Source organism: Nicotiana tabacum, chromosome 1 (genome assembly GCF_000715075.1).
Source record: "Nicotiana tabacum cultivar K326 chromosome 1, ASM71507v2, whole genome shotgun sequence".
Taxonomy (NCBI): domain Eukaryota; kingdom Viridiplantae; phylum Streptophyta; class Magnoliopsida; order Solanales; family Solanaceae; genus Nicotiana; species Nicotiana tabacum.
The window spans coordinates 221,663,489-221,677,538 of record NC_134080.1 but is presented as its reverse complement, the minus strand read 5'-3'; the positions used below and the strand labels follow the sequence as shown (position 1 = coordinate 221,677,538).

At 33.7% G+C, this 14,050-nt stretch overlaps 1 protein-coding gene and 1 long non-coding RNA gene across 2 annotated transcripts; both read left to right on the top strand.

Moving 5' to 3' along the window:
* Window positions 1-4,466: 4,466 nt before the first annotated feature.
* LOC107782857 (peroxisomal and mitochondrial division factor 2-like) lies at window positions 4,467-6,359 on the top strand. Its single transcript, XM_016603797.2, has 2 exons — window positions 4,467-4,605; window positions 5,140-6,359. Exon 2 carries the CDS (start codon window positions 5,149-5,151, stop codon window positions 6,028-6,030), a length of 882 nt encoding a protein of 293 aa, XP_016459283.2. The 5' UTR covers window positions 4,467-4,605; window positions 5,140-5,148; the 3' UTR covers window positions 6,031-6,359.
* Window positions 6,360-10,465: 4,106 nt separating this feature from the next.
* LOC107782849 (uncharacterized) lies at window positions 10,466-13,617 on the top strand. The gene is made up of 2 exons (XR_001647333.2): window positions 10,466-10,647; window positions 13,275-13,617. It is a non-coding gene; the product is annotated as an uncharacterized LOC107782849 (long non-coding RNA).
* Window positions 13,618-14,050: the final 433 nt, after the last annotated feature.

The window sequence follows — 14,050 nt, the reverse complement described above, 5'->3', positions numbered from 1 at the left end:
ATTTAGGAGCTCTAAAATCCAGTATATTATACTGGAATTTTGCGTGTTTCATTAAAATAATAACTATTTTTCAGTAATTTTACAAACGCTAATTCTTTTTAATTACCAATATGAAAACTGGATAACCCATACTATTTTTACACAAGTAATGAACTACAGTATGACCCATTTATTTTGAAATGAATTCAATTACTAAACTATAAAGAAGTCTACGTGCTTTTGGAAGTTATTGTGTAATTATAACTACTAGAAAATAAAAAATTGTTATAAAATAAAGACCGTAAAGTAAAGACATAGAGAAACTGATGTATTATTCGAATTCAAACTGATGTACATAATGAACTGAAATCTCTTCTATTTATAGAAGAAAGGAAGTTGCTATGCAACCTGCTGTGTAAGTTGCTACTATACCAGATATGGATAATCTTCTACTGAGAGTAATGTTTATCCATAACGGAGTACTGAAAGAATAAGCTCATTGTACCAAGTATAGATAATCTTCTATCGGATATAATATTTATCCATAACTAAGTACTGAAAGAATAAGCTCATTGTACCTGGTATGAATAATCTTTTACCGGGGTAATATTTATCTATAACAGAGTATCGAAAGGATAAGCTTATTATCGGAAAGAGGTTTATTTTCAATAGAGTACTAAATAGATAAATATATTTACGGCAGAGTCTCATATAGATAAGCTTCTTCGGAAATCTTATTTATAACGGAGTAATAAATAAATTTTCATAATATAATATATTTATAACAAAAATTAATAAATCCACACACATTATAAACTATTTGTAAGAAACTGTTGATTTTTAGACAAAATGTTGTCGGCGACATTAAGGCTCCCCATCCAATAAAAGTTATTACTTAATTGAACTCTTTTTGTCCAGTTATATCATCATTATTACATTCACAATAATTATGTATTTATTTAATCCAAAAAATATTATTGAGTGTCGGCCTCTGATATAGCTATGCTTGAATGAATTACAATCCTTAAAAGGATACGAAGAGAAAGATAATTTCGTCAGAAAATATAATGAATGATTAAATATATCGCCATGCAATTAAATATTTTTATTTAAGTTTTTAAGAGGTAGAATAGAATAATCCGGTTAAAGCGTAATGATCATACGTCTATAATGCATTGTATGTCCATGTAGGTGTATTGGGAAAAAACTGAGTCTATATATTGAAGATAACGTGTCATGACATGTAGACTGGTCAAAAGGTCAAAACGCAATAAATAGCCAAGAGGCACGAGCGACAACAGATATGGGGAGAAGAAAGTAACATAGGTGTGGACCGTTACTCAAATGACACGAGTCTCGTACCTATTCGAGTCATTTAAAGACCGAAGATCGGAAGTGATTGAAGATATGAATCTGATGACGCAAAAGAGTCCAAATTCAGCATTAAATATCAAATACGTTAGAGAATTTGTATTTAATAGGAATGATTGAGTAACGTTTCTTTTAATGTCATTTATTGCTCATAATTGTCTCATTAAGACAAAGACATTATACCTTCTCCTAGAATCAACTATAAAAGGAGAAAGACTCAACATCTGTAGACACACGAAACATTATTGAGATTACACTGAAATACAAAACTACTTATTACTTTATTATTCTCAAAAACCTTCTATTATTTTCGTCTCCAGATTATCAGTAATCCGAATTTCTCTCTATTTCTAGCTTTGATCAAAGACTCAGATTTTTGGTTAAATAGTAGGTACCATTCTTCTATTCTTTCTCGGAAATCGATGACTATTCGTAGCTAATATCTTGACACCAAAGAAAAGTTCGACTCAATACTTTATTTTTATCCTAGTTGGTCCTGATTCGAAGGGTATTTATAACCTAGAAAGGATGAGCTTGTAGTATACATGTTCAATGAATTTTTTAAGACAAATACAGAGTTCGAACTAAAATTACTGGATTCGGCCGAACCGTTCCCGACACTCTAGGACCACTAGTTCATATATTATAAAAATGACAAAATTATAGGCTATAGGAGCTGTATGATATCCTTGTCAAACTTTAGGATGAAAGCAACCCCATAATTATCTTTGACTTAACACGTCGTATTAGACTTGGTAACTACCTTATCTATATTTTGATTTGATTATTTGAAAATTTCTTGTCTTATACGTATCTTAGTTATTTAAAGCGCAAACATATATAACAAGACTAAATTAATCTAAGTGACACTATAATATAAAAATATAAAGAATAATTAATCTAAGCAACTATGTAAATACTCATTCGATACATTAAAATCGAACACATTGTTAATAGTCATCCTTGTATATTTAAAACCAAACACTTAAAACTCCATTTTTAATGGGAATCATATACAATATTTTGTGTCATGGGAAGTTTAAATGTTTGATTTTGAAATACAGATAATTTATCTGTAATTGATCAAATTTTTTTAAGATAAAATAGACAAAAGTTAATTTTTTGTTCTTTAACAAAAAATGGAAAATTCATTATTATTTTGAGAGGAATTCAAAATAGAGTACAAACAATATAGCTTTATAAATAATGTGCTTTCCAGTTAGAAAATTGGAAAATATAAATAGAAAAAGAGTTAATTTTATGCATGGTCATTGAACTTTTGGGTTTGTTACCCAAAAATTATTTTTTTTGTTACGTAAAAATCATTTAGCTTTGTGTTCATTACACAAAAGTCACTTTTCTTTCTTTTGTTACACAAAAATCATTTTACTTTGCTCTAGTTATCACAAAAGTCACATTTTTATTTGAAAAGTCTATTATGCTCTTGATATTATATAAACCTCATATTTATGCAATACCTTCTATATTATATACTATATAATATATTTTTACCTATGTATTTTATTTATAAATAAAATAACTTAATATTATTTTTATAATATATTCGTATATTTAATTTTTTCTTAACGTTATTTTTCAAGATATATTAGTAGCGTTATTAAATTTGTCAGTAAATTTAATATATATTAGTAGAAATAAATCGGCAAGTACATTTCCGTGAGAAAATTCGTAGGTAAACAAACAAAGAAAATGAGGAAAAAATCATATATTAATGGAAAATCCCTAGGTAACTCTACATGCGAATTTAACTGGGGATATTTTCTTGGGGATTTACCTGGTCGGCAATTGGTTATTTGGGAAATTATACTACTAGAAATTCGGGAAAACCCATCCCAAAAAAATCGACCAAAGTTGGTCGGTAATGCCAATAACCGTCCAAAACGCGATTATTAATGTGTGATCGATATTTTGAAGGTCGGAAGGGCATATCGACCAAAGTTGGTTGGAAATTACCGACCAACTTTGGTCACTCAATTAAACTCTAAAAAAAAATTGCTGAAAAAAGTTATTTTATAATGCTACTAATATATCTTGAAAATTAACGTTAAGAAAAAATTAAATATTTTAATATACAACAACCTAGTATAATTTCACTAGTGGGGTCTGGGGAGGGTAGTGTGTATGCAGATCTTACCTCTACCCTGGGGTAGAGAGGCTATTTCCAATATACCCCCGACATCCTTCCCTCCAAGAACTCCCCACCTTGCTCTTAGGGTAACTCGAACTCACAACCTCTTGGTTAGAAGTGGAGGGTGCTTACCACCGGAGCAATCCACCTTGTCTAAAATATATATTATAAAAATAATAAATAAAATAATATTAAGTTATTTTATTTATAAATAAAATATATTAGTAAAAATATATTATATAGTATATAATATAGAAGGTATTACATAAATATGAATGTTTATATAATATCAAAGGCATAATAGACTTTTCAAGTAAAAATATGACTTTTGTGATAACTAGAGCAAAGTAAAATGATTTTTGTGTAACAAATGAAAGAAAAATGACTTTTGTGTCACAAAGTTAAATGATTTTTACGTAACCAAAAAAAATAAAAGTAATTTTTGGGTAACAAACACTAATATTCAATGACCATGGATAAAATTAACTCATATAAAAAGGATGGATCAGTATATAGTCGGTGTATACGCAATATATAGCAAGCGTATAATCAATGTATAATATATACACATGGATTATACACTACATGCATTCTGACAAAAAATTCTTTAAAATAAAATAAAATTTATGTTGTGTTACTATGTGGATTCTCGAGTGAATCAATGTGAAGATGATTCAAATCTCATTAATCATTGCTGGGGTTTCACTTATAAACTATTTGAAATCTAGCATTGATTTTTGGAGTTCTTTTGTATTTTAGATAGAGATATTTCTGAGTGGCTATTTTGCCAATACAATTACAAAACATAGCCAAACTCTAATAGCCGACCCAAAATGTGGCTATTTGCCAAATTTATTCCCAAATACCAATCCATTTGGAATTTGGGCTTTTTGTGTAAAAGAAGGAAAGTTTGAGTCCTTTGCAATTTTAGGCACATATCGCCCACTAATCAAAAATCATTCTTCTGATTCGGTGCTGTCCAATAAATCACATCGTATCGTCATTCGCCACCTTACAATTCCACATTTCGAATCAAATAATCAAATAATAATATAGTAAAAACCAAAACCCTAATTCCAATCAAATTCACATTCTTCATTTCTCAGGTATGGCGTTCACATTACACTAATTTTTATTTTTGTTTATCATTTGATATTTGATTATCTGTTCTTTTTTTTCCGTTCAGGTTCCTCGCACTAGTAAAATTATTAGAATTTTAATACATATTTGAAATGAAATGGATATTTAGGATCTTATTACTTTTGGATTAAAGGGTAGATGTTATTGTTGTAAATTACATATTAGGAATGGAAATTCTTAGTTCTGTTCTTGTAAATCGAATTCCATATAATTGAGCCTATTTAATTTAGCTTTCATAATTGGATGATTTCAGAAAATTTCATTTCTCGGTCAGTAAATTTTGCTGTTTCTCAATCATCTCAAACTTTCATTTTATGTATTTATCAGTTGAACACTCTTTGCTGAAAAAATTATATTGTATATGTAAAAAATTATACTATGTATATATAGGCCAGACATTACTTTTTGTATATATATAATACATCTTGAACATCCTCAGCAAGTCAGCATATTTTTTGGTTTCGCCACTGATTGACAGGTATATTATTTGATCGATTCAGGTTATTACTATGGCTGACGAGAATGTTGCCAGCGGGGAGGTTTTTGATGATGCAGTGGAGATCGAAGGAGAGGAGGATTCTGAGGGTGCATTGAAAACCTCTCCTTTGACGCAGAAAATAGCTGCCTTAGAGCAAGAGAACAATCAACTTTTTCACGAGAACCAAGTCGTCAAAGAAAGGATTGAGAAATTGAAGCACTCGATTGAGGAAATGGAGAACGAGAAGGTTGAGTTACAGAAGAAGGCAGAGAAGTTTGAGTCGGAGAATAAGGCTTTAGGATCAGTAGCTGCCCGCGCAGCAGAGCTCGAGGGCGAACACTCGCGACTGCAGCACGATCTCATAAGTGCGATGAACGATCTAGAAGAATCGAATTCAGAGTTGTCGAAACTGAAGTTGGCTCTGGGGGGGTTGAAGAGTAGTGATGATGAGAAGAGTGGGAAATTGAGTGCCATTGAGAGTGAAAGGAATTTGTTATTGTTGAAAGTCGAGAAGTTGGAAGCTAGTGGAAATGATCAGAGGGCTGAAGTAGAAGTGAAGGAGAAAGAAATTAGGGGCTTAAAGAAGAAGATTGAGGATTTAGAGGCTGCTGTGATGAACAATGAGGCATGGAAAAAGGAGAAGGAGGCACTTCATATGGTGAAAGATGAGTTGGAGAAGAGGATAACGGAGATGATGGGTAAAGTGGCTGAGTTGGAGAAGAAGTTAGAGGAGAAGGAAACTTTGATTAATGACAGAGATGTTGACAGCAATGTTAATGGAATTCCAGGAGCGGAGAATAAGGTTGGATCTTCGGGTGTAAAAGTAGGCTTGCCAGTGGTGGCTGTATCTTCAGTTGCTGCAGTTGCTATTGTAGGCAGTTTGTGCTATCTTCGATATGCAAGAAAACCATAAACTGAGAACTTGGTCTTTATCATGTCGAGTTTTTTGTCTGACCAAGTTATGGATTTTACAATTTTGATAGCACTTTGGTTATGCTGCGCTTTCTTACTTAGCTTTTTATCTCACTTGACACTAGATTCGACGTTGGCTAGTGGCATGATCTACGTTTTGTTTGCAGAAGTGGACAAAGCAACATATTTCTGTTAGTACTTCTCTTTCTGCGAGTTTTTATCGCAACCTTTTTTTTCCATTTAAACAAGGTTTATTGGTGTAACCATTCAAAAAAAACATTTGTATTGCACTTCAACACTGGATTCATATATAGTACTGAATGTCTCAAATAATTGAGTTCTTATATACCTCTCCGTTGGTTGATTATTTTGGCTGCCTGAAGTGTTAATGCTATGTTGCATTGAAGCCAGATTGTTGCTGTTGCAATCTTATGACAATCTTACGGGGATTTTCCTTCTGATCGGTTTAATTACTGATGCCTGCCTTCATTGTTAAATAGCTTAAAGTATTGGGAAAACTAGAAACAGAGCCCTATTTCAGTATTTTGCACCTTTCTTTTGTAAAGGTAGTTGTATCTTGTCTAAAGTAACTCTGACCTGATAAACGAGGTGCTGCAATGAACTTGCTGTACTCTAATATCTTTGATTGATCTTTACCTTCATTTCGTAGTTGTGTTGGTGGTGGTATTGTCTTTGCAGCATTAAGTTAAGCACTCCCTATCCCCCTCGGATTTCTTTTGTTTTTTCTTTTTGTGGAAGGGTGATTCGTGGGGGTTGTGTTGGGGTTGGGGTACGAGGTTGTTTTGAAATGACAACAATTTGAAGGTCTTTTAGTTACTCATGCTTAACCTTGTTCCTGCAACCAAACTGATAAAAAAAAGGAAATTTTCTCCTGAAACCTCTTGAAATAAACAGGTCTGATCTGAGTGAATTGCTGTCTATTTTATATGTTCATGCCTTCCGAGTTCCGACATTCAATATGTATCATAGCTTGCGTATGTTGGCTAGTGTTTTTGCTAACACTACACCTTTCTTTTCTGGTTATCATCCTAAAATGGTTATATGCATGTGACATTCCCCTGCTTATTGTGGGCTTGTTGCCTTTGAAATGCACTAGTAATTCATGCACTAGTCATCCTCTCATTTGCTAAATTCTTTATAAAGTTTTGGCTTATGATCTCTCTTGAGATGTTTGTCTTGTCTAGCTGAAGTGCTATGTAACATCACTCTTTGATTGAAATCCCAAGAGGATGGTGCACAAAGAGTGAAACTAGTCTCTTTCCGAGTGTTGTACTTGGATATGATAGGGAAGATATTATTCCTTATCTGTTGGATGATGGAAAATTAACCTTATAGTTTTCATTCTTGAAAAATGATCTATATAGTTGAAGATCTTAGAAGGGGAATCTCGGAGCAATAGTAAGGTTGTCTCCGTGTGAACTATAGGTCACGGATTCGAGCTATGGAAGCAGTCACTAATGCTTGCATTAGATAGGTTGTCTAATCACATCCCTAGGGGTGTAGTCTTTCCCTGAATCCTGCGTGAATGCAAGGTGCTTTGTGCACTGGACTGCCGTTGAAGATCTTAGAGATGGGTTCTTATGCATCCTTCTCTCGCAAACACTCGTGTACATATCAATAACAACATTAGCAAATCTGAGTAGTGTTTTGATGAAAATTTCAAGTATTAAAGATTAATAAACAAGTAATATGAAAGTTAACACTTTTAGACAATTATAAAAGAAAATGAATTTTGTCCTACATTGTTGAGAGAAAAATCATTTCCTCCCCACCGTCTAAAAATATTTTTCAAGTATTGGAAATATTTCAAGAAATATATGAAAATATTTCTAAAAAATAACTTTTATCGTACCAAACATATCAAAGAACCTTAGGCTGTTTAAGTTATGGATCCAACACAAAGTTGTAAATTACCAATGCAAATCTTTGCCTAGGCAATAGTAGTATCTACTTTCTGGTCTGGTGAAATCAAGCAATAAAGTCAGTTTTACACTAAGGGGTCTTTTGGTAGGGTGTATAAGAATAGTACGAAATAAATTGTATTAGTAATGCATATATTAATAATGTATGTATTAGTAATATAAACATTAGTTATGCAAATATTATTTTTTATCTATTGTTTGGTGTGGTGTATTAAAATTATAATGCATTGCATAATTTTTTTAAAAAAATAGTTGCTTACAAAAATGCCCCCCATATTCTCTAGCTTTAAGGGACTTTAAGGACAATTTTGTCTTTAACCATGTTAATGCATGCATTAAAATCTTGGTATTACTAATGCCATGGTTTTCTATGCATTACTTATGCATTGGATAATGCCAAGTACACAAGTTGAAAAAAGATATCAAACAATGTATTAGTAATGCATAGAGCTAATGCTTGCATTATTTTTTCTAATACCTCCTACCAAACGACCCCTAAGAGGTCGTTTGGTAGAGTATGTTAGAGAAAATAATGTATGCATTAGCTTTGTGTATTAGTAATGCTTTGTTTGATACACTTTTTCAACTCATGTATAACTAATACAAACATTAGTTATACACTCTATTTGGTATTATCCTATGTATAGCTAATGCATAGAAAACCATGACATTAGCTATACAAAGGCTATTAATGCATGCATTAGCATGTTTAAAGACAAAATTATCCTTAAAGTCCCTTAAGTTAAAGAATATGGAGGACATTTTTGTAAACAATTAAATTTCTTAAAAATTATGTAATGCATTTTAATTTTTAATACACCACACCAAATAATGCATAAGAAATAATCTCTGTATAACTAATGCTTGCATTACTAACCCATGCATTACTAATGCACCTTATTTAGCATTATTCTTATACGCCCTACCAAACGACATCGTCGGAGAATGATTAAGATACGAAGTTTATTAGTTCTTACAGTAACTTCAAATTAATAATTCTGAAAGCACAATCAAATATTTATAAATATTAAGTAAAAAATTTTAATACACGTACAGTCGGAACAAAAAGATAATTGGTTCACGTGAATCCATATCTATGAGCTAGGTCCGCCCCCGGTCTAAGACAGTACAACCATCATCAATTACCCGAGTCTAGAGTCAACTATTTATAAGTAGTTGCGTACAATAGAGTGAATTCATCATATAATAGCAGGTGCATGCGCATTTATTGGTTTGTTCTTTAACGTAAATAAGTTAATAGTAAGAAAAATTATGTATGTAAATATAGAAGGGTCATCCACTTTGTTAAACCATAGTGGGTCGTACGATATCAGGGATGAAGAATATAACCCCAAGATAACTTTGATATTATTTTATCTCGTATTTGATTGGAATTTTTAATTTTGAAAAAACAATTCCAAGATTATTTTATATCATAATTTTATTTTATAGCATATTTAATGTGAAATTACAGTACAAGGATTAGCTAATCATGAATAAAACAAACAAATGACAAATGATTTTTAATTATTTTGTTTCTTTCTCAATACTATTGTGATTATATGTGTTTTCTTTAAGTCATTGATCCATCGAAAACAACATCTCTATCGGCACAGGATGAGGTAAAGATGTGTACTCTTTACTTTCTCCGGTGTCTACTTGTGAGATTAAATTGAATATATTATTATTATTACTATATAATTTTGTCTACAAAACTAGACAATCCCTTTACCTTTGTCCTAGAGGAGGTTTTTTTTCTTTCATAATAATAGAAAATAAAAATGCTGGGAGTTTTTCTCAAATAGCCAAAAATATAAGTACCGAAACAGTTTCAGTTTCTGAAGATTAAGTGGGTGTTTGGACATAAGAATTGTAAAATTCAAAAAAAAAAGTGTAAAATTTTCAACTAAAAATGGTATTTGAAAATTAGAATTGTCTTTGGACATAAATATAATTTTCGATTATTTTTAAAGTTTTGTTAGTAATCTGAGTAAAATTTTGAAAAATAGTTTTTGGAGTTTTTTAAAGTTTCAACAACAACAACAACAATAACAACAACGATCCAGTATAATTCCACAAGTGGGGTGGGGAGGGTAATATGTACGCAGACCTTACCCAAAGGATAGAGAGGCTGTTTCCGGGAGACCCTCGACTCAAAAAAACAATAGAAGATAATATATTAGTACCATAAAATAAATTCTTTGGCGTACTTTTGAAAATTACGAGCGTTGCAATGTGTAGGCAGTAGCCGTTTCAACATATTATTATTCCCTATGCAACTTTGGCACCCTTTTCTTTTCCTCGTAATTCGTGCACCTGGGGAAAATGAAAAACCCCTTCTTAAACCCCAAACACACACACACACACAGAAAAAAGAAAAAAAGAAAAGAAAAAAAGGAGAAGTGTTCACTGTTAAAACTGTCTCTGCCTTTAATGGAACAAGACAAATAATAAAAGAGAAAGAACAAATCTTTTTTCAAGAAGAGAGAGAGAGAGATAGTGTGTGTGTGTGTGTGTTTTTAAGATCTGTTTGAATGCATTTTCTCACTCTGTGTTTCTCCTTTTTTTTGTGAAAACACTTTGACCAGTTAGGGTTTGTTTGGACCAAAACTAACTTCTTTGGCCATGGCATTGCTACTGCATTTTTCAGGAAGATGGTTTTCCTCCCAACAAAGGTAAAGGACAAACAATCCCTTTTTTTATTTTCATTTTTTAAACTTACAAACTTATTAATCTTCTGGAAATGAAGGGAACTCATAAAGCTCATTTCTTGATTTTGTATTCACCTTTTTGTGTGTGTGTGTGTGTGTGTTTTCAACTTGGTCCATTCGATATGCATAAAAAAATAGTTTTTTTTCCCTGAATGGGAAATTTAAGGAGCTTCTGTTCTTGCTTTAGCATTTGTTTTCTTCCGTGTTATGGTTAATTTTTCCAATTAGAATTCATTATATTATCCTGTATCTTCTGTATATATAGTTGAAGCACCCAACAAGGGTCGTGGTGGAGTGGTAAGTTCTGATTCATCCTTAACCGGAGGTCTCAAGTTCTAGCCCTTGTGTATGGAGTCCCTGTTAGGGAGCGCTTTACCCCAATGTGGGACTTTCCGGCGTGAATCCGGAGTAGTCGGCCCCAATGTGGGTACCGGATACTGGGTGAGAAATAAAAAAAAAAAAATATATATATATAGTTGAAGCAGAAAGATTGAATCTTGATATGCACATTTTGCTGAGAGCAGGGACTTATGTAGTGAATGGAACTCCTAATAGATATATTAGTTGGATGAGTTTGACTTTGAGGTTTAATTTTGAGTAAGATATCTCCTCCACCCTCCCCCCTACCTTCCCAGGGGAGCCAAGAGATCAGCTATTAAAGTGAGGAGCTTTATAGCAGCGAGGTTATAGGTTTTGCGATTTAGTTATTTGAGCATTCACCCTTTTAACAAAATTAAGGAAGGTGCATATAGTTTTTCCACCTGGCGTTGCAGGCTATGTTACTCGGACTCTCCGAAAATGTGGTCGGGTGCGTGTCAGATCCTCCAAAACTAGTGCATTTTTGGAAGGATCCAACACCGGTGCAGCAGCATTTTGAAGAGTTCGCGCTACATAAGTTGTAGGGAATTCAAAGATCTCGGGGTGTCTTAGGTGAAAATCATCTAGCAAGATTGATTTTACCTGATAAAAATGAGTTTTCAAAGGATCAATAATTAAGGTAGATCCTCATTTTGAGGTTAAGAATTTCTGTCGGTGAAGGTCAAAGTTCCCCTGTTGCTACCTGTGCTGGTGGGAGAACTTGAGGTGCGTGTAAGCTGGCTCAGAAATCGGACACCATTGTAATAAAAAATCTCCCCTGATGCATATAATCTTAGTCGCAAAGGACTCCATTGTCATTTTAATCTCCATAGTTTAATGTGGCTCTTGGTGCTAAAATATTCTGTACCTGCAGGTCTAGTTCTGAGATAATGGTGGAAAAAATATGCAAAAAGTTTAGTACTTTACAGTTTATTCTGTAATGTTGACGTATTTTCAGAGTTCATACATTTACTTAATGTGGGAATAGACAAAAGTCATTCAGATAAAGAAAAGAGTCATATAGGTTGAGATGATAAGGAACAGGCAGATAAATCCAGAGCTTAAATTCCTATGCTTGCTCATGCATATATCAATCCTGGTGGAGTGGTACTTTTTTGTCCTTAGAATTTCATGCTTTCTTTTCTAGGTATTGACAACTAGTGAGAGACCTTTCAGCTGGATGACTAAGGCTACTCCATTCTCATTTCTCTTCATGAAACCATTCAGCCTAAGCTCTAGACTTGTCATGTAGGAAAAATTGCTACTTGAAATCTGTTTCAAGGATATGCAGTGAGGACTTTTTGAGGTAATTATTGTGAAGGAAGGGGTTGGATTCTATAAGAAGGGATAAAGAGCCGCTGCTGTTCAGGAGCTAAGACGTGAGGAGGATTTAGAATTCATATATCAGTAGTTGCAGTGCTAGACAGTTGAGTTATCTTTCTTTTGTTTTCAATCTTCCGGAAGTAGCAAGGAATGAACAGATAAGAGTAATGAGGAAAAAGAAGAGGCAAAAACATGACTAACGAGTCCCTTTGCTCTTAGGAGGCGGAGTTGAAGAACTAGACACATCTCTTTAAGATGGTTGGTTGGCATTTTCAAAGCTTAACTATAAGATACAGGAGGAGTTCTAGTGGTCCATCTTGAAGAGGAAATTTAGTTCATTGAAAAGGGTGCTAAATTCTTGGAGGTCTTAAATGGAACCTAAAAGCCAAAGGCAAAATGCAACGATATATCACTCCATTTTTTCTCTTGGCTTTAAATATCTTACTGAAACTACTATTAGGCTGCCACGCCCTCCCCTCAGACTTTGGCCTAGTAGCAAGAGCACAACGCATGGTATGTGGGTTGGACGCACGTCATGAGTTCAAACGTAGCTGCAGACAAGAGCAGACAAAAGCATGGTATTTAAGTGGAGAAGGGTTTGGGGGCATAATCCACTTGGTTACCCTGTACCGCTGACCCTCGGGGATTTCTCACATTAAAAAAAAATTAAGGCTTTGATGAGGAGAAACCTAAAAAGTGTGGAATGGGGAGTGGGGGGGGGGGGGGGGGGTTCTAAGCTCAGATTTGAAGCAAGGTGCATAAGTTTGTACTCGATGGATGCTTGATCCATATATTTTTCTTCTTGAAGATGAAGTGTTGTTCCTTTTTCAACTGCTCAATCCCTATGGTGTTTCGATCCGATGCTGTTCCAGCTGTTGAGTTCTGACTGTTTCTTGCTATATCTTCTGCAGGTCAGATAGAGAAGTAGGAGTTGAGCTTGCTTCAGAGGTTTTGAGCTGGTGGTCAACTGTTAAACCGGGTTGAACTTCCTTGTGATTTTCTAGATCATGTGAACTAATTATATTGTTAGTTAATTAGGGAATGAAGCCATTGGTCCGCGAAGCATATCAAGCTTTGTATCATATTGACAATAGCAGTAATGATTCATAGTGCATGAAGTATTTTTTGGCATATCAAAGCTACTCAGGTTTATATTATCTAAGTTTTGATCTGTTCCTATTCAAACTTCAATCGGGATCTTATGCTCAATTAGCTTGGAGATCTATGATCACTTGATATTTTACGCGTATTGTACATCCAATTTCCTGCTTGTTGTTACTCTTTCCTTTTTACCTTTCCCGAGCCTTTTTATCTGTTTATCTTTGTTATCTTTCCTGAGCCGAGGGTCTACCTGAAACAGCCTCCCTACTTTCTCAAGGTAGGGTAAGGTATGCGTACATACTACCCTCCCCAAACCCCATATGCGGGGTTACATTGGGTTTGTTGTAATAGTATATCCAATTTCCTTGTAAGTATTAGGGATTAGTCTTCTTTTGGATATATTATGCTTGCAATATTGAAAATGAAAATTAACCCTCAGGGGTTGACCTGGTGGCAATTGACTTGAGCCTTGGGGTTTGCTCCCTTTCAAGGTCTCAAGTTCGAAACCCACTGGGTGCAAACAATTTCTGAGGGCCATCGGACTGGATAAAACCTGAATTAACTGTGGTGCACTTGCGGGGAACTC

What these genes read in the sequence shown, in the direction of transcription:
- LOC107782857 (XM_016603797.2), top strand. Translation starts at nt 5,149, where the DNA reads ATGGCTGACGAGAATGTTGCCAGCGGGGAGGTTTTTGATGATGCAGTG.